Genomic DNA, 26371 nt, shown 5'->3' on the forward strand with positions numbered 1-26371 from the left:
AGAGTTATATTCTTCAGTCAAATGATCTTGTAAATTAATCAAAAAACCATTTGGACAGGTAGCTAAGGCTTTTTGGGTACCTAATAACCTGGCCAAAATTTTCTTTTTTCTAGCAAAAACATTCCCAAACACTTTTACTATAAAGAAAAAGCAACCCGGTGAAAAAGCAATATGAAAAGAACTTTTTTTTTTTAAGAAAATATGAAAAAAGGTTTATAGCAGCCGTTAAAATAAAAATAATAAAAAGAGAAGTTCTGCTGCTCCCGCACTGCAACTTTCATGGTCACTTTAGAAAAAGCGTAAAAAAAAAGAAAAAAGAAAAAGAAAAGTATAATAGTAATAAAAAAGAGCAGTGGAAGTTTCTTGTAATTTTTCCTAAAAGGAGCACTGAAACTTCAGTCTGTTTCATTACTTCCAAAATTGTAGCTCTCCTTAGTCTTTTCTCTCTCTTCATTTGCAAAATTTTCAGATTGGATTTCTACTCACTCCGATTCGACGTATTTTCAGCACAACGCAATTGATCAGGTTGGGATCAAGTCAATTTTTCTTCCCTAATTTCAGATCCACTTGTTCTAGCCCCAATCTCAGGTGCGTCCCCTTATTCTCTCAGTCTCATCTATTGTTAAAATTTTGTGGAGTTTGATGTGTTGTTACAGTCTCTTTTGGCTCTGATTTTCGGATTATTGTGTGTGGGTTTATGATGTTTGTGCTATATACTGGGTTTATGATATGAGATCAGAACTTCATATATCAACACCAAACCTTTAAAACTGAGATCTTTTGGCTTGCTTTTCTGGGTTTATTTTATGAGGTCAAAGCTTTTATTTTTTTTCACCTTTGCATTCTTCTTTTATCTTCAGGTTGGGTTTGTGTGTAGAAGAAACGTGGGTAGCCGTTCTGACATAGGCCCCACGTGCTTTTTACAAACCAAATACTGAGTTCAAGTTTGGGTTCCAAACAGGAATTTGAAAATTGAGAACTAAATTATGAAAATTGAGATATGGGTGTGTTGAGAATCAAACACAGTAAAACTTTCAAATCTTTGAGACTTTGACCACACTTGCTTATGCCCCATTTGAGCTCTAAATTAAATTTTCTTTTATTGCGATGATCTTAGCCACATAATAACTAGATTTGACTGTATAAAACTCATGGTTGGAATGTGACCAAAACATAGCATCATTTGTCTGATAACAAGTTAGGGGAACACGTAGAAATAAAGTAAATCTCGTACCGTAGCGGCCGGTATGACCGGTAATCTCCGTATTGGCACCTACTCCGGTACAGAAATGCCTGTGTTTCGTGTCGGATTAAATACCGGTCTTAACGGGTTGATCCGGTCATACTGGACCAAATACCGGATTCCGGCCGATAAATGCATACCGGACCAAAACAAAAAAAGTTAACTATCAGATCTAAAATCGCTCTCCGTCCTCGCAATAACTTACTGGATTAGCGTCGATCACGTCGCCTACGCAGTAAACATGCTTCTTTGTCACCCTTCTTCGTCGTCGTCTTTTTCTTATTCACTTGGTCTGCTCCTCTGGTTTATTTTCTTCTTTATTTTTGTTTTATACGGGTCTTAATTTATGTGCTGCTTGCTGTGTGAGTGTGTGACTGGCGTGAGTCTGATTCCGCTGACCCCTTACGTATGGTAATTTTTTTTGAATTGAAGTGAATGGTTAAAAAGCTTTCTTGGAAGAATGAGAAATTGTACACATAGTCAAATATTACTCAAATAACTGTCCGCCACTCTTTTGTTTCATGGGAAATTGTTTATCATTCAATATCAATATTGTAGTCCTCCGTCCTACTTTGTTTATCTTCTATTCTATTTTAAGATGTCTCAAAATATTGTCCTATTTCTAAAAATAAAAGTCATTAATTTACTAATATTCCTATTATATCCCTATTTTATTAATAATTCAATTTTTTGATAGATTTATTTAAAGGTAGTTTTGGAAACTTACACATTTTTAGAAGGTAGACAAGATAATAAATGATGTTCCCTTAAAAAGTTTGACTTTTCAAATAGGACAAACAAAGTGGGACGGAGGGAGTAGGTTTGGGGGATAGAGGGAAGGATTTGAGCTGCGAAGTTAGTAACATGTTGTAATTATTTTTCAAAAAAAATATTGTAGGTTTGTGCTCTCAAAGTTTTATTGGGTAGTCAAATAAAATATTGGGCTTGGATAGAGGTTTAAAATAGCTTGGACATGGGCTAGTAGCATAAACAAAATAAATAGGAATTTAAGTTCTAATTAAGGGTCTATTTGGGATCCACTTTTTTTGTTGAAAGTACCGTAAATAAAGATAAAAATTAGCTGAAATAGTACAATGAAACTCATGAATAGTACCAAAAAATGTAGTAGAATTCATAAATAGTAGCAAAAATAAGCTGAATAGTAAAATAAGTTGGTTTTTTAATTTTTGCCAAACACACACTAAGGGTTTGTTTGGGATCTGTTTATTTTGCTAAAACTGAAAACTTTTTGCTGAAAATACTGTAGATAAATGTAAAAGTTAACTGAAAAATAGTATGATGGGATCCATGAATAGTATTAAAAAGTACAGTGGGACTCATAAATAGTAGCAAAAATAAGCTAAATAGTAAAATAAGTTTAACAAATTAATCATGTCAAATGGACACTAAATATATTAAGTTGTGTTTTAAGATTAATAAGCTCTAATTATTTATATAAATTCATAAACATATAAATATATATATATATATATATATATTGCGGTAAATTTGAAACGGTATACAGGTATTGACCGGTATCGAAATATATTGTTCCACTTATCAAACTAGTACAACCTCCGATACGAAATTGACTCCCTCGCGTAGAATTGCCTCAACATCCCTACTATCAAAGTTTTAAGACTATAGACCTAAGAGTTGTAATAGCCATCTTAATTTTGTGTGTTCAACAATGCTTGCAAATTGTGTCTTATTCACAATTAAAAATAGATTCTCATAAAATAAAATAAAAAAAAGGGTTAAAAATAAAGTGAGGCTAGAAAGCACAATCTCCATTAAATTTAAGAAGATGGTTTAAACTTTAAAGTTTTAATAGTTTACAATGGAAAGTGCAAAGAATTTATAATTTAAACTTTTAGAGTGGATTTAAGTAATTAATACATAAAACTAACAATATTTATGTTTTTGTTTTTTTGAGCTGACATTATTAATTATTTTAGTCATGCAAAGACGCCGTCGTATAACTAATACTAGGCATATGCACAATATATATGAGCACCTGAACCATGCAACTGCACTTTTTAAATGTAAGAGAGAAAAGTTAAAGGTTTAAAATTATTCATTTGTTCTAATGTTAAAATTGAAAATGGATTTTTTTTTTTTTTTTTTAAAGTTTAACAATCTCAGTTCTTAAAAGACAATTGTATGATTTTTTTTACTTTACTTTAATAATTAATTTTTTAATAAAGATATAAACAAACCATTAACTTAGAAGCAACATAAAAAGCAATATAAAACAAAGTTTTGAATTCTGTCTCGGATGTTTCTTCGGATTGGCCATAAGAATAGAATATTTTGGTGTCGGAGTGTGTCGATGCACCGTTTTGGAATTACGCATCAAATATGTATACATAAATTATTTAAATTACTTAATTTGGGAGTATAAAAATAAATTTCTTATACGGTGATATAATTATGAGATTGCTGATTAAAAAAAAAGATTCAGTTAATGTGTGCCTTCATACATTAAGTCATTTATTTTTGAAAATATTTTCTCAAAAGTTAAAAAGATTATCAATGTTTTTTCAACTTTCGAGAATTTTTTTTTTAAAAATATAAATGATCGTGTACCCTTAAAAAATTTCTTAAAAAAAATCCTTAAAAAAATTCAAACTTGATATTACTTAGTAGTTAGTACAGCTGAGATGAGATTGTTTTTATTTAAAAATAATCAAATATAGAAGATTGTACTTGTTGTAGTCAAGGTTTTGAAACCCGGACCGGACCGTACGGTCCGACCGGAAAAACCTTGAACCGTTCATCTTTGCGGTTCTTTTAGCTGCAAAAATCGCTCTATGGGATAAAAGCAGGGACCCGTGCGAACCGCGGTCGGATCTCACGGTTTTGAGAACCGTGATCAGATCGCTTCTCACGGTTCCCTGCATCCATTTGAATCTGAACCTTAAAAAAAAAAAAAAAATACACACACAGAAAAACAAAAGAAAAAGAAACACAATTGTTGCGACACGGCGACGCTCCTCCGACGCACTGACTCGCCGTTCTTTTCTTTTTTTTTTCGATCCTCAAAGCCACTGTCTCTCCTTTAGCTTTATCCTTGTCTCTGAAAGTTTCTGGAAAAGAGATTATGATTATGATTAGTCTTTCGGTGATGAGGAGTGGAGTCTATGCGAGGCCAACGGGGTTTTTTGAAGAAGAGCTTGGGTATGGAAGAAGAGAAAAAAGAATAGTGGGAATAAGAAGAGTACTCGACCTGGGTAGAGGAATAAGAGCACTAGACAAGCCTCATCTCTATTCTCATAGAGAGAGAGAGAGAGAGAGAGAGAGAGAAAGAAAGGACAGGCTGGTGTTGCTCTCCTCTTGCTGAGCTGTGTGTATTATCTCAACCAAAAATATCACTCATTCCACTCTAACCCTGGCCTGTACATGTACATCTGCTCCCTCTCTCTCTCTCTCTCTCTCTCTCAGGACCGGAATGCCATTTCAAATTTTTTTAGATTTTCCCCGTCCTTACGTCCTGTGGGATGAACAAATGGAACTGTCAACTAAGTAAAAGGTGTGGTGTAGATCAAACCTTGGGAAATGGAAGGCTTTGGGAAATAAAATAAATAAATAAAATAAGTTAAAGTTGATGTCCCATCGTGATGTTGCTGTGGAGTGGCAGGCGAAGAAGGGTATCCAAATTCCAAACGTGATGTGTTTGCTTTGGAGTGGTAGGTGAATGGAGGGAATAATGGAGTGATAGCTGAATGGAGGGAATAAATAGAAAAAGAAATTAAATTTGTATTGGTAAATGGAATGCTTTGGAAAATAAAATAAATAAATAAAAAAAGTTAAAGTTGATGTCCCATCGTGATGTTGCTGTGGAGTGGCAGGCGAAGAAGGGTATCCAAATTCCAAACGTGATGTGTTTGGTTTGGAGTGGTAGGTGAATGGAGGGAATAATGGAGTGATAGCTGAATGGAGGGAATAAATAGAAAAAGAATTTAAATTTGTATTGGGAAATGGAAGGCTTTGGGAAATAAAATAAATAAATAAAAAAAGTTAAAGTTGATGTCCCATCGTGATGTTGCTGTGGAGTGGCAGGCGAAGAAGGGTATCCAAATTCCAAACGTGATGTGTTTGGTTTGGAGTGGTAGGTGAATGGAGGGAATAATGGAGTGATAGCTGAATGGAGGGAATAAATAGAAAAAGAATTTAAATTTGTATTGGGAAATGGAAGGCTTTGGGAAATAAAATAAATAAATAAAAAAAGTTAAAGTTGATGTCCCATCGTGATGTTGCTGTGGAGTGGCAGGCGAAGAAGGGTATCCAAATTCCAAACGTGATGTGTTTGCTTTGGAGTGGTAGGTGAATGGAGGGAATAATGGAGTGGTAGGTGAATGGAGGGAATAAATAGAAAAAGAATTTAAATTTGTATTGGATTAGAAATAGAAAGATGATGTCTCTCATATTTTCACAATAAATTTTAAGTAATAGATTATTATTGATCGTTATTGTTAGAATAAAAAAGTAATCTCAATGATATGTTTAAATTTGAATCAACTTATAATTTGTTGTAAAAATATTATGGACGTAGATATTTTAGATTATAAATTAACGTAATGATATTTTTACTTAATATTTTTATAATATTTATACAATAAATTCTTGTATTAGATTAATATTTAAAGTAATGTTAATTCTCTAAATGAATTAGACTATTTTAGTTAATTTTTTTATTTTTTTTTAATTTAATGTTTTTATATATATTTAAAATAATTATTAAATTAATTATAACGTCATCACGGTTCGACCCTGGTTCGACCTCGGTTCAACCTCAAAAACCTTGAACTTCTATCTTTTACGGTTCAATAAACGATCCGGGTTTAAAAACCTTGGTTGTAGATGCTTTCTCAAAAAAAAAAAAAAAAAAAAAAAAACTTGTAGTAGATGGGTATTGGCCTATTGGGTAAAGTAAAGTAAACTAGGAACGTTCCTAGAAGGCTCCGTACTCCATTTCTTTAATTTATTTTTTGTACTTCTCAATTTTTCAGATGTTACTTTTTCTCCTTCTCATCTCTTTACCTTCTTCACTGACCTGACCTGACCTTTTTCTTCCCTCTCTCACTTTCTTCCATTCTCACTGTACCCTCTCGGCCTCTCATGATCTACTCATCGTTTAGCTCTTCTCAAAAATAAAAAACTCATCGTTTAGTTCTTTGTTTCCTCTCAGGAGCACTGAAATTTCTAGGAAGTGGAAGTACTCAGAAAAATATAATAAAACAGACCAGTGGAAATTTCTTGTAATATTTCCTAAAAGGAGCACTGAAATTTCATCACTTTCAAAATTCTAGGTCCTCTCCAAATTCTCTCCCTATTCTTCTCTCTCTTCATTTGCAAATTTCAGATTGGATTCGACGCTTTTTCAAAACTACGCAAGTCTGGTTGGGGATCAAGTTATTTATTTTCTTTTTAATCGTTTTTCGGTTCTAAATTTCTAATTGATTATTTTTTGTTTTTTGGTTTTTTTAAATTTTGCATGCAGATCTATTTTTCTAATGGCTTTATTGGACATGAAGACGGACTCGTCATCTTTCCCAAGTTCTTCTTCAGCTGCTGTCCGATGGAATTATGACGTCTTTCTCAGTTTCAGAGGCAAGGACACCCGCTACAATTTTGTGGGTCATCTTTATGAAGCTTTGATACAAAAAGGCATTCACATTTTTAAAGACGATATAAACCTTGACAGAGGAAGACCCATCTTACCAGAGCTGTTGAAAGCAATAGGGGAGTCGAGATTTGCTATTGTCATTATCTCAGAAGACTACGCATCTTCAGATTCGTGTTTAGTTGAACTTGCACACATCATTCACTGCAAGAAAGAGATGGGAATGACAATTCTGCCTGTTTTTCACCATGTGGATCCATCCAATATACGGAAACAACTGGGAACTTTTGAGCAGGCATTTATTGAACATGAAAAAAAGGAGAACAAAGAGACGGTGGAGAAATGGAGAGATGCTTTGAGAGAAGTGGGCAGCCTGAGCGGATGGCATTTAAAGGAATATTGGTAATTTAACTTCAACTTATTTATTTCTTTTAAATGTTTAGATGACCCACTTCATATTTGTAACTTTATTTGGAACCTTAAGCAAATCTACGTACATGTTTATTCTACATCTTTTAATTTGTCCTCAGTGAATCGATTTATATATTTTTGTTTCAGTCAGCAGAATTAAACTTTAAATATGTATCGTATTCTTTGTGTGACCTGTTGGTGGCTCAAACTCAATGCATATTGTACTTTGTTCATTGCAGCTCTGAGATAGAAAACATCAAAGACATCGTGGGATGTATATCGCTTCACTTGAAATATGATGCATTACCATACATTGCCAAGGACCTAGTAGGAATAAACTCTCGAATGGAGGAATTTGAGTCGCATTTAGCTTTAGGGTCAAACGATGTTCGCTTTATAGGGATTTGGGGGATGGGGGGAATGGGCAAGACAACTCTTGCTAGAGTTGTTTATTATATGGTTTCTATTAAATTTGAAGCTTGTAGTTTTATTGAGGATGTTAGGGAAAGATCTGAAAGAGATGGTTTAGTTACACTACAACAGGATCTTATTTCTGATATTTTGAAGGGAACAGATTTGAAAATTAGAGATAAGTATGATGGAGTTATCAATATCAGGAATAGGTTACGTTGTAAAAGGATTCTTCTTGTCCTTGATGATGTAGATAAATTGGACCAGTTGAAATTCTTAGTTGGGGAGCATGATTGGTTTGGTCCGGGCAGTAGAATTATCATAACAACAAGAGATGAGCATGTGTTGAAAACACATGAAGTAAATGAAATATATGAAGTTGATGGATTGAATGATGAACATGCTCTTCGACTATTTTCATCAAAAGCCTTTAAAGGCAAACATGTCCCAAATGATTATTTAGAGCTGTCTAAACATTTTTTGAATTATGCTAGGGGCCTTCCATTAGCTCTTGAGGTTTTAGGTTCATTTTTGAATGGAAAAAGTATTGCTGAATGGAAAAGTGCATTAGAGAGGCTCAAAGATTTTCCTGAGAGAATCATTCTCCAAGCACTTAAAATAAGTTTCGATGGACTCCGTGATGCAGAGAAGGAAATATTCCTGCATATTGCATGCTTCCTTAACCACAAGGAGAAAGATCATGTATTAGAAGTACTGGATAGTCTTGGCCTTCATCCTGTCATTGGATTGAAGGAACTCATTGATAAATCCCTCTTGAAAATTACGTATATGCATATAGTGTGGATGCATGATTTACTAGAAGAAATGGGGAAGGACATAGTTCGTAACGAGTGCCTTAATGATCCTGGAAAGCGTAGTAGATTGTGGTGTTATAAGGACATTGAAAGCGTGTTGAAAAAAAATAAGGTAAGAGGTTATTTAGAGAATTTGAGCTCATTCCCTACCTTCTTGTATAACAATTTTGAAATTTAAATTGTTATGCTAATAATATATTTTGCAATTCACCAATTCCTTCTTGATTATTAGGGAATGAAAGCAGTTCAAGCCATGCATATTTTGTGTAATTATGATAAAGATGAACATGAAGTAAAAGAGACATGTTGGAGCCCTGAGGCCATTTCGCAAATGTACAATCTTAAATTTCTTAGAATTTATGGTATTTTCCAGGATCCTCAACATCTTCCAAATTCTTTAAGAGTTCTCTGTTGGAGTTATTATCCTTCAAATTCTCTACCGTCAACTTTCCAGCCAGATGAGCTTGTTATGCTTTGTTTGCCACATAGCAGAAATGAACAACTTTGCATAGGAATAAAGGTAATTGTGTTATTAAGTATCCTCACAACTTTGCATTTAAATTTCAATAAATCAGACACTAGGAAACTCATCAACTTGACTTCTTTTTTAACTTTTTTTTTTCTTTCTTAAAACAGAATTTTGACAAGTTGAAGATCATCGACTTGTCTTCGTCGGGCTTCATTATATCCCCAGACTTCACTGGAGTCCCAAATCTTGAGAAATTAAATCTTTCATCTTGTCAAAAATTACGTGAGCTTCACCCATCCGTTGGAATTCTTAAAAAGCTTGTTCATTTTGATCTAAAGTTTTGCGAAAATCTTGTGTGTCTTCCTAACACCATTTGTAGTTTGAATTCACTTGAACGGCTTGATCTTTGTGGGTGTTCAAATTTTGACAACTTGCCGGAGAACTTAGGGAATCTCAAAGGCCTCAAGGAGCTTTATTTGAGTGCAACAGCTATAAAAGAGCTGCCTTCATCAATTGAAGGTTTGACAGCCCTTACTTTATTGACTCTCAATTATTGTAAGAATCTTGTGTGCCTTCCTAGCCCCTTTTGTAGTTTGAAATTGCAAGAACGTCTTGATCTTTCTGGATGCTCAAATTGTGACAACTTACCAGAGAACCTAGGGAATCTCAAAGGTCTCAAGTATCTTTCTTTGAGTGGAACAGCTATAAAAGAGCTGCCTTCATCAATTGATGGTTTGACAGCCCTTACTTCATTGACTCTCCGAGATTGTGAGAATCTTGTGTGCCTTCCTAGCACCATTTGTAGTTTGAAATTGCTAGAATGTCTTGATCTTTTTGGATGCTCAAATTTTGACAATTTGCCGGAGAACCTAGGGAATCTCAAAGGTCTCAAGTATCTTTCTTTGAGTGGAACAGCTATAAAAGAGCTGCCTTCATCAATTGATGGTTTGACAGCCCTTACTTCATTGACTCTTCGAGATTGTGAGAATCTTGTGTGCCTTCCTAGCACCATTTGTAGTTTGAAATTGCTAGAATGTCTTGATCTTTTTGGATGCTCAAATTGTGACAACTTACCGGAGAACCTAGGGAATCTCAAAGGTCTCAAGGAGCTTTATTTGAGTGGAACAGCTATAAAAGAGCTGCCTTCATCAATTGATGGTTTGACAGCCCTTACTTCATTGAGTCTCAAATATTGTGAGAATCTTGTGTGCCTTCCTAGCACCATTTGTAGTTTGAAATTGCAAAGATGTCTTAATCTTGGGGGATGCTCAAATTATGACAACTTGCCTGAGAACCTAGGGAATCTCAAAGGTCTCAAGGAGCTTTATTTGAGTGAAACAGCTATAAAAGAGCTGCCTTCATCAATTGATGGTTTGACAGCCCTTGCTTCATTGGCTCTCCAAAATTGTAAGAATCTTGTGTGCCTTCCTAGCACCATTTGTAGTTTGAAATTGCTGGAACGTCTTGATCTTTGGGGATGCTCAAATTTTGACAACTTGCCGGAGAACCTAGGGAATCTCAAAGGTCTCAAGGGGCTTTATTTGAGTGAAACAGCTATAAAAGAGCTGCCTTCATCAATTGTTGGTTTGACAGCCCTTACTTTATTGAGTCTCGAACATTGTGAGAATTTTGTGTGTCTTCCTAGCACCATTTGTAGTTTGAAATTGCTAGAACATCTTGAACTTTCTAGATGCTCAAATTTTGACAACTTGCCGGAGAACCTAGGGAATCTCAAAGGTCTCGAGGAGCTTTATTTGAGTGGAACAGCTATAAAAGAGCTGCCTTCATCAATTGATGGTTTGACAGCCCTTACTTTATTGAGTCTCAAAGATTGTGAGAATCTTGTGTGTCTTCCTAGCACCATTTGTAGTTTGAAATTGCTAGAACGTCTTGATCTTTCTAGATGCTCAAATTTTGACAACTTGCTGGAGAACCTAGGGAATCTCAAAGGTCTCAAGAAGCTTTATTTGAGTGGAACAGCTATAAAAGAGCTGCCTTCATCAATTGATGGTTTGACAACCCTTACTTCGTTGACTCTTAACGATTGTAAGAATCTTGTGTGCCTTCCTAGCACCATTTGTAGTTTGAAATTGCTAGAACGTCTTGATCTTTCTAGATGCTCAAATTTTGACAACTTGCCGGAGAACCTAGGGAATCTCAAAGGTCTCGAGAAGCTTTATTTGAGTGGAACAGCTATAAAAGAGCTGCCTTCATCAATTGATGGTTTGACAACCCTTACTTCGTTGACTCTTAACGATTGTAAGAATCTTGTGTGTCTTCCTAGCAGTTTGAATTCACTTGAAAGGCTTGATTTTTGTGGGCGCTCAAATTTTGACAACTTGCCGGAGAACCTAGGAAATCTCAAAGGTCTCAAGAACCTTCACTTGAGTGGAACAGCTATAAAAGAGTTGCCTTCATCAATTCATGGTTTGACAACCCTTACTTCATTGACTCTTAACGATTGTAAGAATCTTGTGTGTCTTCCTAGGACCATTTGTAGTTTGAATTCATTTGAAAGGCTATATCTTTGTGGGTGCTCAAATTTTGACAACTTACCAGAGAACCTAGGAAATATCAAAGGTCTCAAGAACCTTCACTTGAGTGGAACAGCTATAAAAGAGTTGCCTTCATCAATTGATGGTTTGACAACCCTTACTTCATTGACTCTTAAGGATTGTAAGAATCTTGTGTGCCTTCCTAGCACCATTTGTAGTTTGAAATTGCTAGAATGTCTTGATCTTTATGGGTGCTCAAATTTTGACAACTTGTCAGAGAATCTAGGGAATCTCAAAGGTCTCAAGGAGCTTAATTTGAGTGGAACATCTATAAAAGAGCTGCCTTCATCAATTGATGGTTTGACAGCCCTTACATCATTGACTCTCCAAGATTGTGAGAATCTTGTGTGCCTTCCTAGCACCATTTGTAGTTTGAAATTGCTAGAATGTCTTGATCTTTATGGGTGCTCAAATTTTGACAACTTGCCGGAGAACCTAGGGAATCTCAAAGGTCTCGAGGAGCTTTATTTGAGTGGAACAGCTATAAAAGAGTTGCCTTCATCAATTGATGGTTTGACAACCCTTACTTCGTTGACTCTTAACGATTGTAAGAATCTTGTGTGTCTTCCTAGCAGTTTGAATTCACTTGAAAGGCTTGATTTTTGTGGGCGCTCAAATTTTGACAACTTGCCGGAGAACCTAGGAAATCTCAAAGGTCTCAAGAACCTTCACTTGAGTGGAACAGCTATAAAAGAGTTGCCTTCATCAATTCATGGTTTGACAACCCTTACTTCATTGACTCTTAACGATTGTAAGAATCTTGTGTGTCTTCCTAGGACCATTTGTAGTTTGAATTCACTTGAAAGGCTATATCTTTGTGGGTGCTCAAATTTTGACAACTTACCGGAGAAACTAGGAAATATCAAAGGTCTCAGGAACCTTCACTTGAGTGGAACAGCTATAAAAGAGTTGCCTTCATCAATTGATGGTTTGACAACCCTTACTTCATTGACTCTTAACGATTGTAAGAATCTTGTGTGCCTTCCTAGCACCATTTGTAGTTTGAAATTGCTAGAATGTCTTGATCTTTATGGGTGCTCAAATTTTGACAACTTGTCAGAGAATCTAGGGAATCTCAAAGGTCTCAAGGAGCTTAATTTGAGTGGAACATCTATAAAAGAGCTGCCTTCATCAATTGATGGTTTGACAGCCCTTACATCATTGACTCTCCAAGATTGTGAGAATCTTGTGTGCCTTCCTAGCACCATTTGTAGTTTGAAATTGCTAGAATGTCTTGATCTTTATGGGTGCTCAAATTTTGACAACTTGCCGGAGAACCTAGGGAATCTCAAAGGTTTTGAGGAGCTTTATTTGAGTGAAACAGCTATAAAAGAGCTGCCTTCATCAATTGATGGTTTGACAGCCCTTACTTTATTGAGTCTCAAAGATTGTGAGAATCTTGTGTGTCTTCCTAGCACCATTTGTAGTTTGAAATTGCTAGAACGTCTTGATCTTTTTAGATGCTCAAATTTTGACAACTTGCCGGAGAACCTAGGGAATCTCAAAGGTCTCGAGGAGCTTTATTTGAGTGGAACAGCTATAAAAGAGCTGCCTTCATCAATTGATGGTTTGACAGCCCTTACTTTATTGAGTCTCAAAGATTGTGAGAATCTTGTGTGTCTTCCTAGCACCATTTGTAGTTTGAAATTGCTAGAACGTCTTGATCTTTCTAGATGCTCAAATTTTGACAACTTGCCGGAGAACCTAGGGAATCTCAAAGGTCTCAAGATGCTTTATTTGAGTGGAACAGCTATAAAAGAGCTGCCTTCATCAATTGATGGTTTGACAACCCTTACTTCGTTGACTCTTAACGATTGTAAGAATCTTGTGTGTCTTCCTAGCACCATTTGTAGTTTGAAATTGCTAGAACGTCTTGATCTTTCTAGATGCTCAAATTTTGACAACTTGCCGGAGAACCTAGGGAATCTCAAAGGTCTGGAGAAGCTTTATTTGAGTGGAACAGCTATAAAAGAGCTGCCTTCATCAATTGATGGTTTGACAACCCTTACTTCGTTGACTCTTAACGATTGTAAGAATCTTGTGTCTTCCTAGCAGTTTGAATTCACTTGAAAGGCTTGATTTTTGTGGGCGCTCAAATTTTGACAACTTGCCGGAGAACCTAGGAAATCTCAAAGGTCTTAAGAACCTTTACTTGAGTGGAACAGCTATAAAAGAGTTGCCTTCATCAATTCATGGTTTGACAACCCTTATTTCATTGACTCTTAACGATTGTAAGAATCTTGCGTCTTCCTAACACCATTTGTAGTTTGAATTCACTTGAAAGGCTATATCTTTGTGGGTGCTCTAATTTTGACAACTTACCGGAGAACCTAGGAAATATCAAAGGTCTCAAGAACCTTCACTTGAGTGGAACAGCTATAAAAGAGTTGTCTTCATCAATTGATGGTTTGACAACCCTTACTTCATTGACTCTTAACGATTGTAAGAATCTTGTGTGCCTTCCTAGCACCATTTGTAGTTTGAAATTGCTAGAATGTCTTGATCTTTATGGGTGCTCAAATTTTGACAACTTGTCAGAGAATCTAGGGAATCTCAAAGGTCTCAAGGAGCTTAATTTGAGTGGAACATCTATAAAAGAGCTGCCTTCATCAATTGATGGTTTGACAGCCCTTACATCATTGACTCTGCAAGATTGTGAGAATCTTGTGTGCCTTCCTAGCACCATTTGTAGTTTGAAATTGCTAGAACGTCTTGATCTTTTTAGATGCTCAAATTTTGACAACTTGCCGGAGAACCTAGGGAATCTCAAAGGTCTCGAGGAGCTTTATTTGAGTGGAACAGCTATAAAAGAGCTGCCTTCATCAATTGATGGTTTGACAACCCTTACTTCGTTGACTCTTAACGATTGTAAGAATCTTGTGTGTCTTCCTAGCAGTTTGAATTCACTTGAAAGGCTTGATTTTTGTGGGCGCTCAAATTTTGACAACTTGCCGGAGAACCTAGGAAATCTCAAAGGTCTCAAGAACCTTCACTTGAGTGGAACAGCTATAAAAGAGTTGCCTTCATCAATTCATGGTTTGACAACCCTTACTTCATTGACTCTTAACGATTGTAAGAATCTTGTGTGTCTTCCTAGGACCATTTGTAGTTTGAATTCACTTGAAAGGCTATATCTTTGTGGGTGCTCAAATTTTGACAACTTACCGGAGAACCTAGGAAATATCAAAGGTCTCAAGAACCTTCACTTGAGTGGAACAGCTATAAAAGAGTTGCCTTCATCAATTGATGGTTTGACAACCCTTACTTCATTGACTCTTAACGATTGTAAGAATCTTGTGTGCCTTCCTAGCACCATTTGTAGTTTGAAATTGCTAGAATGTCTTGATCTTTATGGGTGCTCAAATTTTGACAACTTGTCAGAGAATCTAGGGAATCTCAAAGGTCTCAAGGAGCTTAATTTGAGTGGAACATCTATAAAAGAGCTGCCTTCATCAATTGATGGTTTGACAGCCCTTACATCATTGACTCTCCAAGATTGTGAGAATCTTGTGTGCCTTCCTAGCACCATTTGTAGTTTGAAATTGCTAGAATGTCTTGATCTTTATGGGTGCTCAAATTTTGACAACTTGCCGGAGAACCTAGGGAATCTCAAAGGTTTTGAGGAGCTTTATTTGAGTGAAACAGCTATAAAAGAGCTGCCTTCATCAATTGATGGTTTGACAGCCCTTACTTTATTGAGTCTCAAAGATTGTGAGAATCTTGTGTGTCTTCCTAGCACCATTTGTAGTTTGAAATTGCTAGAACGTCTTGATCTTTTTAGATGCTCAAATTTTGACAACTTGCCGGAGAACCTAGGGAATCTCAAAGGTCTCGAGGAGCTTTATTTGAGTGGAACAGCTATAAAAGAGCTGCCTTCATCAATTGATGGTTTGACAGCCCTTACTTTATTGAGTCTCAAAGATTGTGAGAATCTTGTGTGTCTTCCTAGCACCATTTGTAGTTTGAAATTGCTAGAACGTCTTGATCTTTCTAGATGCTCAAATTTTGACAACTTGCCGGAGAACCTAGGGAATCTCAAAGGTCTCAAGATGCTTTATTTGAGTGGAACAGCTATAAAAGAGCTGCCTTCATCAATTGATGGTTTGACAACCCTTACTTCGTTGACTCTTAACGATTGTAAGAATCTTGTGTGTCTTCCTAGCACCATTTGTAGTTTGAAATTGCTAGAACGTCTTGATCTTTCTAGATGCTCAAATTTTGACAACTTGCCGGAGAACCTAGGGAATCTCAAAGGTCTGGAGAAGCTTTATTTGAGTGGAACAGCTATAAAAGAGCTGCCTTCATCAATTGATGGTTTGACAACCCTTACTTCGTTGACTCTTAACGATTGTAAGAATCTTGTGTCTTCCTAGCAGTTTGAATTCACTTGAAAGGCTTGATTTTTGTGGGCGCTCAAATTTTGACAACTTGCCGGAGAACCTAGGAAATCTCAAAGGTCTTAAGAACCTTTACTTGAGTGGAACAGCTATAAAAGAGTTGCCTTCATCAATTCATGGTTTGACAACCCTTATTTCATTGACTCTTAACGATTGTAAGAATCTTGCGTCTTCCTAACACCATTTGTAGTTTGAATTCACTTGAAAGGCTATATCTTTGTGGGTGCTCTAATTTTGACAACTTACCGGAGAACCTAGGAAATATCAAAGGTCTCAAGAACCTTCACTTGAGTGGAACAGCTATAAAAGAGTTGTCTTCATCAATTGATGGTTTGACAACCCTTACTTCATTGACTCTTAACGATTGTAAGAATCTTGTGTGCCTTCCTAGCACCATTTGTAGTTTGAAATTGCTAGAATGTCTTGATCTTTATGGGTGCTCAAATTTTGACAACTTGTCAGAGAATCTAGGGAATCTCAAAGGTCTCAAGGAGCTTAATTTGAGTGGAACATCTATAAAAGAGCTGCCTTCATCAATTGATGGTTTGACAGCCCTTACATCATTGACTCTGCAAGATTGTGAGAATCTTGTGTGCCTTCCTAGCACCATTTGTAGTTTGAAATTGCTAGAACGTCTTGATCTTTTTAGATGCTCAAATTTTGACAACTTGCCGGAGAACCTAGGGAATCTCAAAGGTCTCGAGGAGCTTTATTTGAGTGGAACAGCTATAAAAGAGCTGCCTTCATCAATTGATGGTTTGACAACCCTTACTTCGTTGACTCTTAACGATTGTAAGAATCTTGTGTGTCTTCCTAGCAGTTTGAATTCACTTGAAAGGCTTGATTTTTGTGGGCGCTCAAATTTTGACAACTTGCCGGAGAACCTAGGAAATCTCAAAGGTCTCAAGAACCTTCACTTGAGTGGAACAGCTATAAAAGAGTTGCCTTCATCAATTCATGGTTTGACAACCCTTACTTCATTGACTCTTAACGATTGTAAGAATCTTGTGTGTCTTCCTAGGACCATTTGTAGTTTGAATTCACTTGAAAGGCTATATCTTTGTGGGTGCTCAAATTTTGACAACTTACCGGAGAACCTAGGAAATATCAAAGGTCTCAAGAACCTTCACTTGAGTGGAACAGCTATAAAAGAGTTGCCTTCATCAATTGATGGTTTGACAACCCTTACTTCATTGACTCTTAACGATTGTAAGAATCTTGTGTGCCTTCCTAGCACCATTTGTAGTTTGAAATTGCTAGAATGTCTTGATCTTTATGGGTGCTCAAATTTTGACAACTTGTCAGAGAATCTAGGGAATCTCAAAGGTCTCAAGGAGCTTAATTTGAGTGGAACATCTATAAAAGAGCTGCCTTCATCAATTGATGGTTTGGCAGCCCTTACATCATTGACTCTCCAAGACTGTGAGAATCTTGTGTGCCTTCCTAGCACCATTTGTAGTTTGAAATTGCTAGAATGTCTTGATCTTTATGGGTGCTCAAATTTTGACAACTTGTCAGAGAATCTAGGGAATCTCAAAGGTCTCAAGGAGCTTAATTTGAGTGGAACATCTATAAAAGAGCTGCCTTCATCAATTGATGGTTTGACAGCCCTTACATCATTGACTCTCCAAGATTGTGAGAATCTTGTGTGCCTTCCTAGCACCATTTGTAGTTTGAAATTGCTAGAATGTCTTGATCTTTATGGGTGCTCAAATTTTGACAACTTGCCGGAGAACCTAGGGAATCTCAAAGGTCTCGAGGAGCTTTATTTGAGTGGAACAGCTATAAAAGAGCTGCCTTCATCAATTGATGGTTTGACAGCCCTTACTTTATTGAGTCTCAAAGATTGTGAGAATCTTGTGTGTCTTCGTAGCACCATTTGTAGTTTGAAATTGCTAGAACGTCTTGATCTTTTTAGCTGCTCAAATTTTGACAACTTGCCGGAGACCCTAGGGAATCTCAAAGGTCTCGAGGAGCTTTATTTGAGTGGAACAGCTATAAAAGAGCTGCCTTCATCAATTGATGGTTTGACAACCCTTACTTCGTTGACTCTTAACGATTGTAAGAATCTTGTGTGTCTTCCTAGCAGTTTGAATTCACTTGAAAGGCTTGATTTTTGTGGGCGCTCAAATTTTGACAACTTGCCGGAGAACCTAGGAAATCTCAAAGGTCTCAAGAACCTTCACTTGAGTGGAACAGCTATAAAAGAGTTGCCTTCATCAATTGATGGTTTGACAACCCTTACTTCATTGACTCTTAACGATTGTAAGAATCTTGTGTGTCTTCCTAGCATCATTTGTAGTTTGAATTCACTTGAAAGGCTTGATCTTTATGGGTGCTCAAATTTTGACAACTTGCCGGAGAACCTAGGAAATCTCAAAGGTCTCAAGAACCTTCACTTGAGTGGAACAGCTATAAAAGAATTGCCTTCATCAATTGATGGTTTGACAACCCTTACTTCATTGACTCTTAACGATTGTAAGAATCTTGTGTGTCTTCCTAGCACCATTTGTAGTTTGAATTCACTTGAAAGGCTTGATCTTTGTGGGTGCTCAAATTTTGACAACTTGCTGGAGAACCTAGGAAATCTCAATGGTCTCAAGAACCTTCACTTGAGTGGAACAGCTATAAAAGAGTTGCCTTCATCAATTGATGGTTTGACAACCCTTACTTCATTGACTCTTTGGAGTTGCAGAAATCTTGTGTGTCTTCCTAACACCATTTGTTGTTTGATATCGCTTGAATGTCTTGAGATTTCTGGGTGCTCAAGTTTTGAATACTTGCCAGAGAATCTAGGGAATGTCAAAGGCCTAAAGAAGCTTGGTTTGAGTGGATCAGCTATAAAGGAGTTGCCTTCATCAATTGAACGTTTGATGCACCTTACTTCATTGAATTTGCTTGATTGCTTTAATCTTGGGTGTCTTCCTAACACAACTTGTGGTTTTAAGTTCCATGGCACTCTTGATCTTTCTACATGCTCAAGATTCAAAAACTTGCCAGAGATGCCATGGATAATCGAAGGTCTATTGATGCTTGATTTGAGTAATACAGTTATAGAAGAGATGCCTTCATCAATTGGCCGTTTGACTGACCTTACTGCATTGACTCTAAGATTTTGCATGAATCTTGTGCGCCTTCCTAGCACCATTTGTAGTTGGAAATCGCTTGAATCTCTTGATCTTTTAGGATGTTTAAAATTCAAAAACTTGCCAAAGAACATAGGAAATATGAAAGATTTGGAGGTGCTCAATTTGTGTTGGACATCCATAATAGAGTTTCCTTCTTCCATTGTTCTCCTTAAAAATCTCAAACATCTATATATTCGTGGATGGAAATTATCTGAATTTTATTCCCAGTCAGCAAGTCTTGAGTTGATGGACCCATTATGGAATTTACCATTTTCCCAGCCAACGAGTCCTCAGGAGTGCATAGGATTGCCGTCATTTTTATATTCTTCCCTGCCAACAAGTCCTGTTTTAGTGGGCTTATTATTGCCTTCCTTATCGGGTCTGCATTCTTTAACATATTTGTGTATTAATGATTGCGATCTTTTGTCAATCCCCGATGACATTGGCTGCCTGTCATCTTTAGAATGCTTAAACCTAAGTGGAAATAATTTTGTTTCCCTTCCTGAAAGCATGTCCCAACTCTTTAATCTTCGAAGACTCTATTTGGAGGGTTGCAAGAGGCTTCAATCATTGGGAAATGTTCTGTCAACTATTGATTCTGTAATTGCAAACGATTGTAGCTCACTGGAGAGATTGCCAGAACTACAATTTTATCCTTTTATGTCAAATCACTCCCTTTTCCAATGTTTCAACTGCTTCAAATTGGTTGACTATATTCAAAATGGCAGTAACATGCTTCAGGTCTCTCTCTCTCTCTCTCTCTCTCTCTCTCTCTCTCTCTCTCTCTCTCTCTCTCTCTCTCTCTCTCTCTCTCTCTCTCTCTCTCCTAATATTATGCCTTGTTTATTTCAGGGACTACCAAATATTGTTATTCCTGGAGGTGAAATTCCAAAATGGTTTAGCAATGAGTTTCAGGGTGATAACATACAATTGTCTTTTCCTGGGTGTGATGAGCTAATGGGAATTGTGTTGTGTGTTGTTTTTGTACCCAATGGGTCACATCAATATCATAGAAATTGGAATTTTACATGTATTTTTCAGCTCAATGGACTTAAGATTGCAGATTTCTCACAATCTTATTATTTTACGACAAAATATGGTAGAATTGAATCTCCTCATATTTGGCTGCTATATTTGTCCACTCACCGTTCCGTCTCCAATTGGGGCAAAATATGTAGTCGCATTGATGCCAATGGATTCCGTCAACTCAAGATTCAAATATTTGCAGAGGTGGTGGAGAAAATTGGGGTTCAGTTGGTATACAAGCAAGACATGGAAGATCCCAATCAAACCATGGCACAGTGCATCAGCAACAACAGCACACTGTATGAGGATTTTGGCGTAGTACATCATGATATTGACAATTCACCCATAGAAAGTAGCAGAAATAAGCAAAGCCGTGATGTGGATGATGGGGCTGGACCTAGTGGAGAAGGCTACTCTAATGAGGAACCACAGCCAAAGTGGATTCAAGGGGAAATTTTCGACTACTTTGCCAGTAAGTGAACATCTTTTCTTCTTACTACTTTGCAGGTCATCATCTTTTTTATTTTTTAATCAGGTTAGTATAATACAAATTTTTCTTGTTGTCTTGGTGAACTTTTATTTAGTGGAAGGAGGGGATCAAATATCCAAGAAGCTTGAATCCATTCACGGAGGGAAGGAGGATATTTACCAAGACATTGAAGATCCCAATCAAACTTTGACACAGTTAAGCATTAACAGCAGGAAGCTCTATGAGGAACTGGGTGATCTCAGCCATGATTCTTACAATTCAGCTGCAGAAGGTAGCAGAATTAAGCGAAGACTTGATGAGGAAGATGGGGCTGGACCTAGCGGAGAAGGCTACTCTAACAATGAACCACATCCAAAGACTCGGAGGATGTATGGCTGATATTAGGAATTTTCGACTTCTTTGCCTGTAAGTCATCATCTTTCTCCTTGCTATTACAGTTTAAGAGTCTTGATGTTCTCTTTTATTTTTTGGGGAGGTGAATCCAATGAAATGAAAGTGTGGGTTTCAATTGCCAGGTTTAAATTGGCATGATAAAAATGTTAATTGGTTATATGTATAATTGGAGTTTTTCTTTGTAGATTTTTTACCCCTTTTTTGAGAGAGGGAAAAAAGAAAGTTCAAAGTATTTTGCTAGTTAACATTACCTTTCGGCATTCACACCCCATTCACCACAAACTCAAAAATTAAAATCATTCCTTCCTCAAAAAAAAAAAAAAAAAAAAATCATTACATATCACTTTCCTTTTTTCTTTTTTTTTAAGTTCTTTCATCAGGTTTGAATAATACAGATTTTTTTCTTTACTTGTTGGGGAACTTTTTTATAATGGAAGGAGAGTGCTACTATAATGAGGATCCACAGCCAAAGAGCATTCAAAACTCAAAGGATTAATAGCTGATTTTGAAGAATCTAATGAAAATGACCTGGAAGGCTAAACGTTTGCTGTTCATTACCTGTAAGTCATTACTTTTCTTCCTACCAACTTCAAAATATTGTGATACTTGTACCTTAGTGGCACCTTTTGGCACTCACATCCAAATTGACCCAAACTCAAAAATTAATATCAAGCCGTATCACTTTTTTTTTTTTCTTTTCATGTGGGAATAACACAAATTTTTCTTGTTGGTGAACTTTTATTTAATCAATGGAATGATGGGATCAGACATCTGAGAAGCTTGAAGCCTTTGCCAAAGTGGATAGTTAGAAGAGCGTCAACGTAGAAGTATTAGCCAAGTAGCTATGCTCCTCTCACACTCACCTTGGGCTCTTGCGAAAGTGGTCAAGGACCCAAAATGGTCAAGCATTTAAATTAACTGTCAATTGGCTCTTATTATTGATTGAATCTCTTTTTTTTTTTTTTTTTTTTGGTGTCCTCCGAATGTAATGCTCTGGTAAACTTCTAATGCAATACAGATATAAATCCTTCATATCAACCCCTTCTTGTTAACACAAAGTTACTATCAAATGGGTTGGAGAAGTATAATGGAAGCTAGAAAGGTTGCACAGTTGAGCTACTGTTGGATGATAGTGATGGAAGACAGGTTAACATCTGGGAAGATAGGCAGCTGCTAACACCAAGTACATCCAGGGTGGTTTTACTAACAAATCCTCAATCTGCAGCAAACTATGTGTGTGACGTGCTGGATGGTAATGCAAAGACTTGCAGAAGGATTGTTATGTACAGTTTGTTCATGCCACAAGAATCTGCTGTCATTTAAAGCATTCCGTGAAATTCTCAACATTTTGATTACAGTATCTTTTGGGTGGGCGCAAAAATTGGAGATTTTCCAATATGGAGTGCATATGATTTGTCAGACCACGAGGCAGTGTCAGGTTTAGAAGAGGCTTCAAACAATCACAGCTCACCAATTATGGGGAAGAAACTGTGGAAGGCTCGGGTTCCTAACAAGATTGTTTTTCATGGCCTGCTCTTTGGTTTATCTTACCCACAAAGCCTCATCTATTTTCCAAATGCATCATCTCGTTGGTAATTTGTGAGCAGTGTAATGAAGTTCCTGAAACCAGTTTACATGCTTTGTGGTCTTGCCCAGACGCCAAAGGTATGGCAATTACTTGAAGGCATAAACTTTATCCCACGCTAACCTATAACTGGACTGATCTATTCTACTGGATGCTGCACCACAAGAATACTTTGTCACTGAAACTATTTCCCACTCTGTCATGGAAATTATGGCGCACAAAAATGTAGAAAGATTTGGGGAACCAGGAGTACAGAAATCCACTTGGTATATATGGGTATGGAGATGCATGAACACTACTTGGCTGCAAAATTTCGTCTGAGATACTGCAGAAAATACATATCCTAATATGGAAGCCCCCACAGTTACCTTACTCCAAGGTAAATGTTGCAGTGATTAGAGATTTCAATGTAAATTTTGTTGCAGCTAAGGTTGAGGCGATTGTGAGCCAATGCTGGCTGGAGGCTCATTTTGCAGGATTCTGGCATGTCCTACAATTTTTTAACCAGCAGGGAATTCAAGAGTTTCAACTTGAGAGCCACTTTAGTATTGCCAAATTGCCATTGCTGCTTCTAACATATATTCCCTGCCGCAACACAACCCCCCCCCCCCCCCCCCCACACAAAAAAAAAAAGTGACCTGAAATGCTCTGTTCAACAAAGAAACTAGCAATATCTAATTTCAGATGCTGCGAGTTTAATTTTGTGGACAAAAGTTGTAATAATGCTCCTCTAGTTTTAGCAGATCTTGGATGTAAAAATTGCGCCACTGAGATTTGGCTACTTGATAATTTTGTGAAATGCAAAGTGAATCCTGCCGCTTTTATTTAAAATATATATATATATATATATATATAAATATATATATACACATACACACATGTACATTATTACATATTGATATTTTTCTTTCCAATGTAACGGTTTATTATATTAAATAATGGTTGTTTTTCTTTTTCTCCAACAGTTGCAACATGTATAATGTTTTTTTCCCCTTCCTGGCATTTGGCTCTCTGATTCATATTGAGAAATTTCAAACAGAAACTTCGCTTGGCCCATGCGTTCACATTCAAAGGGCCTAAGTTGTTTCTTCTCCAATCTTGTCCTTTAATCTTGGAATAAAGAAACATAGAAATGCTACATAAACACTGATCGAATTACACAACTTTTTAATTAATTTTTACCTATACCTAAAAAAATGTAAAAGCTCTCAACTCCAATCATACCTAAAACTGAACCTTTTCCAGCATTTGTCACAAAATCTTTATATGCATAATTTGATTATTGGAACTTGAGAGGGAAAAAGAGGAACCAACACTCAAGAGCGTCCAAACTGAAAATATGTTAATAGTAGTTTGTAACATTGTATCCTAAAATCAATCTTAAAAAATTTGTCATAATGGTAGTTTGCCAATGTAGATGGCGTCAAGGAAACATCAAGTTTCACGAACCAAAAGTTTCTCATCACGTGATCTCCAATAAAAAAAAGATACAAAATATAATAGTATTATTTTAAAAATAGTAAAGTAAATTATAATCTTAAAACTAAATACTTGTAAATTAAAATTCCCATTCAGCCTAAAAAAGAAGAAGGGAAGAGGCCGTGAAGGATCAGGCATAGGTGACTACTTTCCCGTTGGATGATGACCTCTGGAGAAGTCAATAAATTAAATCTAATGAGTACCTATGTCTCAATGTATGAATATGATCTATACCCACCTTAAGGAAGAATTAGATCCCATTAAAAAAATAAAAAGAGGAGGAATTAGATATGGTGCCTTGGATCAGGCTGAATGGTAAACATTCAAATTGAACTCAGATAACCAAAGCCCAAGTACACAAGCCGAATCAATTTTCTTATCCAAATATGAGAAGCCTAAATTGCAAAGTACGGAGTATAATCTGATTAAAGAATAACCATTTCTTGTGCCACGACCTCCACAACTTTTCCATTGGAATTTCACACTCTTGATCAACATCACAGAAGTACCTCATTTTTGCACTGTAACAACTTTCAACTGTGGCCATGACATTGTAAAGGGCATTTTTAGTCCCAAGTTGCTTTTATTAAAGCATTCTCAACACCTGTCATTTCTATTATATTTATCATAATTAGGGTGTGTGCCAACCCACTAAAATCGACTGACTTCGACCCAACCCACCGAGCTGGGTTAGTTTTTAAGGGTTGGTGGGTTGAGTTGGGTTATAAATTTTTTTTATAGTGGGTCAAGTTAGGTTCAGGTCATAAGATTTACAAATCTGTCTAACGCGACCTGACCCACCTATATTTGATATATATTAAAATTTTAAAAATATATTAAAAACATATATTATTTAATTTTGTTATTTATTTTTTGCCTTTCTTCCTAAACAAAACCTAAACCCTAAGTTCTTCTCATATCGTTTGTGTTTGTTTGGTATTATACTCATGATTGTTTGGTTAAAAATTTGCACTTATTTGTAGTGGTGTTGCTCTCATGCTCAATTTAATAATAATAATTAAAAAAAAATGTCTAATCCATGGGTCCAACCCGACCCAACCTAATCCAGGTGGGTTGGGTTGGACTCCTGTTATGGGTTGAGTTGGACTTTTTTTAACCCATCATGGTGGATTGGGTAAAAAAAAATTCTTAACTTGATTCTTGCACACCCCTAATCATAGTCCCTCTAGCAATTACTTTTTGATGCTCAATAATCACCCTTAAATCTGCGAATCATTTTCTCAACAAAATAAGTGGTGGCAAGAATGCTCACACTACAATTTGTTGTACTTAGCATCTACTTGGCAAGATTGCTCAACAATGCTTTTAATGCATCTTCTGAAAATAACAAATTGGAAGAGCAGAAAAAACTTGGATATTTCTCATTCAATTACTTTAGTATCAATTCCATATTGGGACTATCTAAGCAACATGCCCTTAACTCTTTAGATTCTTGAACATGCTAATTGATATTCATTCACTTCTTTCAGACTAAGTTGGAGTTATTTTAAGATCAGTGAACATCATATCATAGCCAGTGGTAGTCCCAGGAATTTTTTTCTAAGAGGGTCAATAGTGTCTTGAGCTAGGATTTTGTTGTGGTGGAGTAAAAAAATAAAATGATTAATTTTTTTTCTTTTTTGGCCTATACAACTGTCATATTACATACAATAATCTAACATAGTATATTAAATAGTAAACAATACAACCATACTGTCCAATAGTCTTAAAAAATTATTAATAGTTTAAAGATCGGTAAGAAAACAACAATTGAATGTATAAATAAATAAAAATAAATAACTAATCATAATATTTGTCGAATTAATAATAACTTATTATAGTCATAAGTAATATCAATTAAATAAAAATATATTATAAAGAAGAATAGTAGCACACCTAAGTATAGTTCTGGGAGTAAACGTGATACTAAGGAAAAAGAATAGTAATTTATATAAGATTTTGCTTTTGAAGTGAATGGATTTTTAACCACACATGTGGTTATTTTCTTAAAATTGAAGCAAGCACTAAAAGACTTTTTGGACTCAAAAAATTGTAGAACACTTATCAAATTACTTGATTAGATAGAAAGAAAACATAGAAATGAGAAAGAGAGAATGAGAAAAGAATCATAGATGTAAATACAAATCAGTTAGTTGTAAAATGGTGTAATTTTTTGCTGATGAAGAAGAAAAGTGCAGGAAAAAACCGTTTCATTCTACCATCAACGGTAAAGTAAGCCAGAGTTCAGAGAGAAGGTTTATTTATTTAACAAATGAGCAATTTTAAGAATAGTGCTACTGACACAACATTTACGCAATCAAATCTAGGTGGCAAGTTGTTAAA

At 36.1% G+C, this 26371-nt stretch overlaps 1 protein-coding gene and 1 long non-coding RNA gene across 48 annotated transcripts; one reads left to right on the plus strand and one right to left on the minus strand.

Annotated features, from left to right (window-relative positions):
- Positions 1–330: 330 nt before the first annotated feature.
- On the plus strand, positions 331–23380 carry LOC126702653 (TMV resistance protein N-like). 45 transcript variants are annotated; one of them, XM_050401417.1, is made up of 17 exons: positions 331–588; positions 6435–6657; positions 6747–7271; positions 7520–8618; positions 8739–9026; positions 9143–9387; positions 13204–13447; positions 14287–14506; positions 14720–14885; positions 15312–15784; positions 17467–17679; positions 18097–19796; positions 19908–20553; positions 20666–20976; positions 21402–21524; positions 21732–21864; positions 21983–23380. In XM_050401417.1, the coding sequence occupies exons 3-14, from the start codon at positions 6760–6762 to the stop codon at positions 20947–20949; spliced, it is 6090 nt and encodes a 2029-aa protein (XP_050257374.1). In that variant the 5' UTR covers positions 331–588; positions 6435–6657; positions 6747–6759; the 3' UTR covers positions 20950–20976; positions 21402–21524; positions 21732–21864; positions 21983–23380. The 45 variants fall into 45 exon arrangements, with proteins under 45 accessions (XP_050257374.1, XP_050257372.1, XP_050257406.1 ...); XM_050401431.1 differs by lacking the exon at positions 331–588 and having other exon boundaries at positions 6199–6657; positions 17893–18107; positions 18534–19796; XM_050401429.1 differs by lacking the exon at positions 331–588 and having other exon boundaries at positions 6201–6657; positions 18097–18320; positions 18534–19796.
- On the minus strand, positions 9718–16711 carry LOC126702657 (uncharacterized). Of its 3 annotated transcripts, none has more exons than XR_007647813.1 (4): positions 16608–16711; positions 10910–11122; positions 10271–10483; positions 9718–9844 (listed from the first exon to the last, which is right to left on the minus strand). It is a non-coding gene; the product is annotated as an uncharacterized LOC126702657 (long non-coding RNA). The 3 variants fall into 3 exon arrangements; XR_007647812.1 differs by lacking the exon at positions 16608–16711 and adding an exon at positions 14287–14390; XR_007647814.1 differs by lacking the exon at positions 16608–16711 and adding an exon at positions 11966–12053.
- Positions 23381–26371: the final 2991 nt, after the last annotated feature.

This window comes from Quercus robur, chromosome 10 (genome assembly GCF_932294415.1).
Source record: "Quercus robur chromosome 10, dhQueRobu3.1, whole genome shotgun sequence".
Classification (NCBI taxonomy): Eukaryota; Viridiplantae; Streptophyta; class Magnoliopsida; order Fagales; family Fagaceae; genus Quercus; species Quercus robur.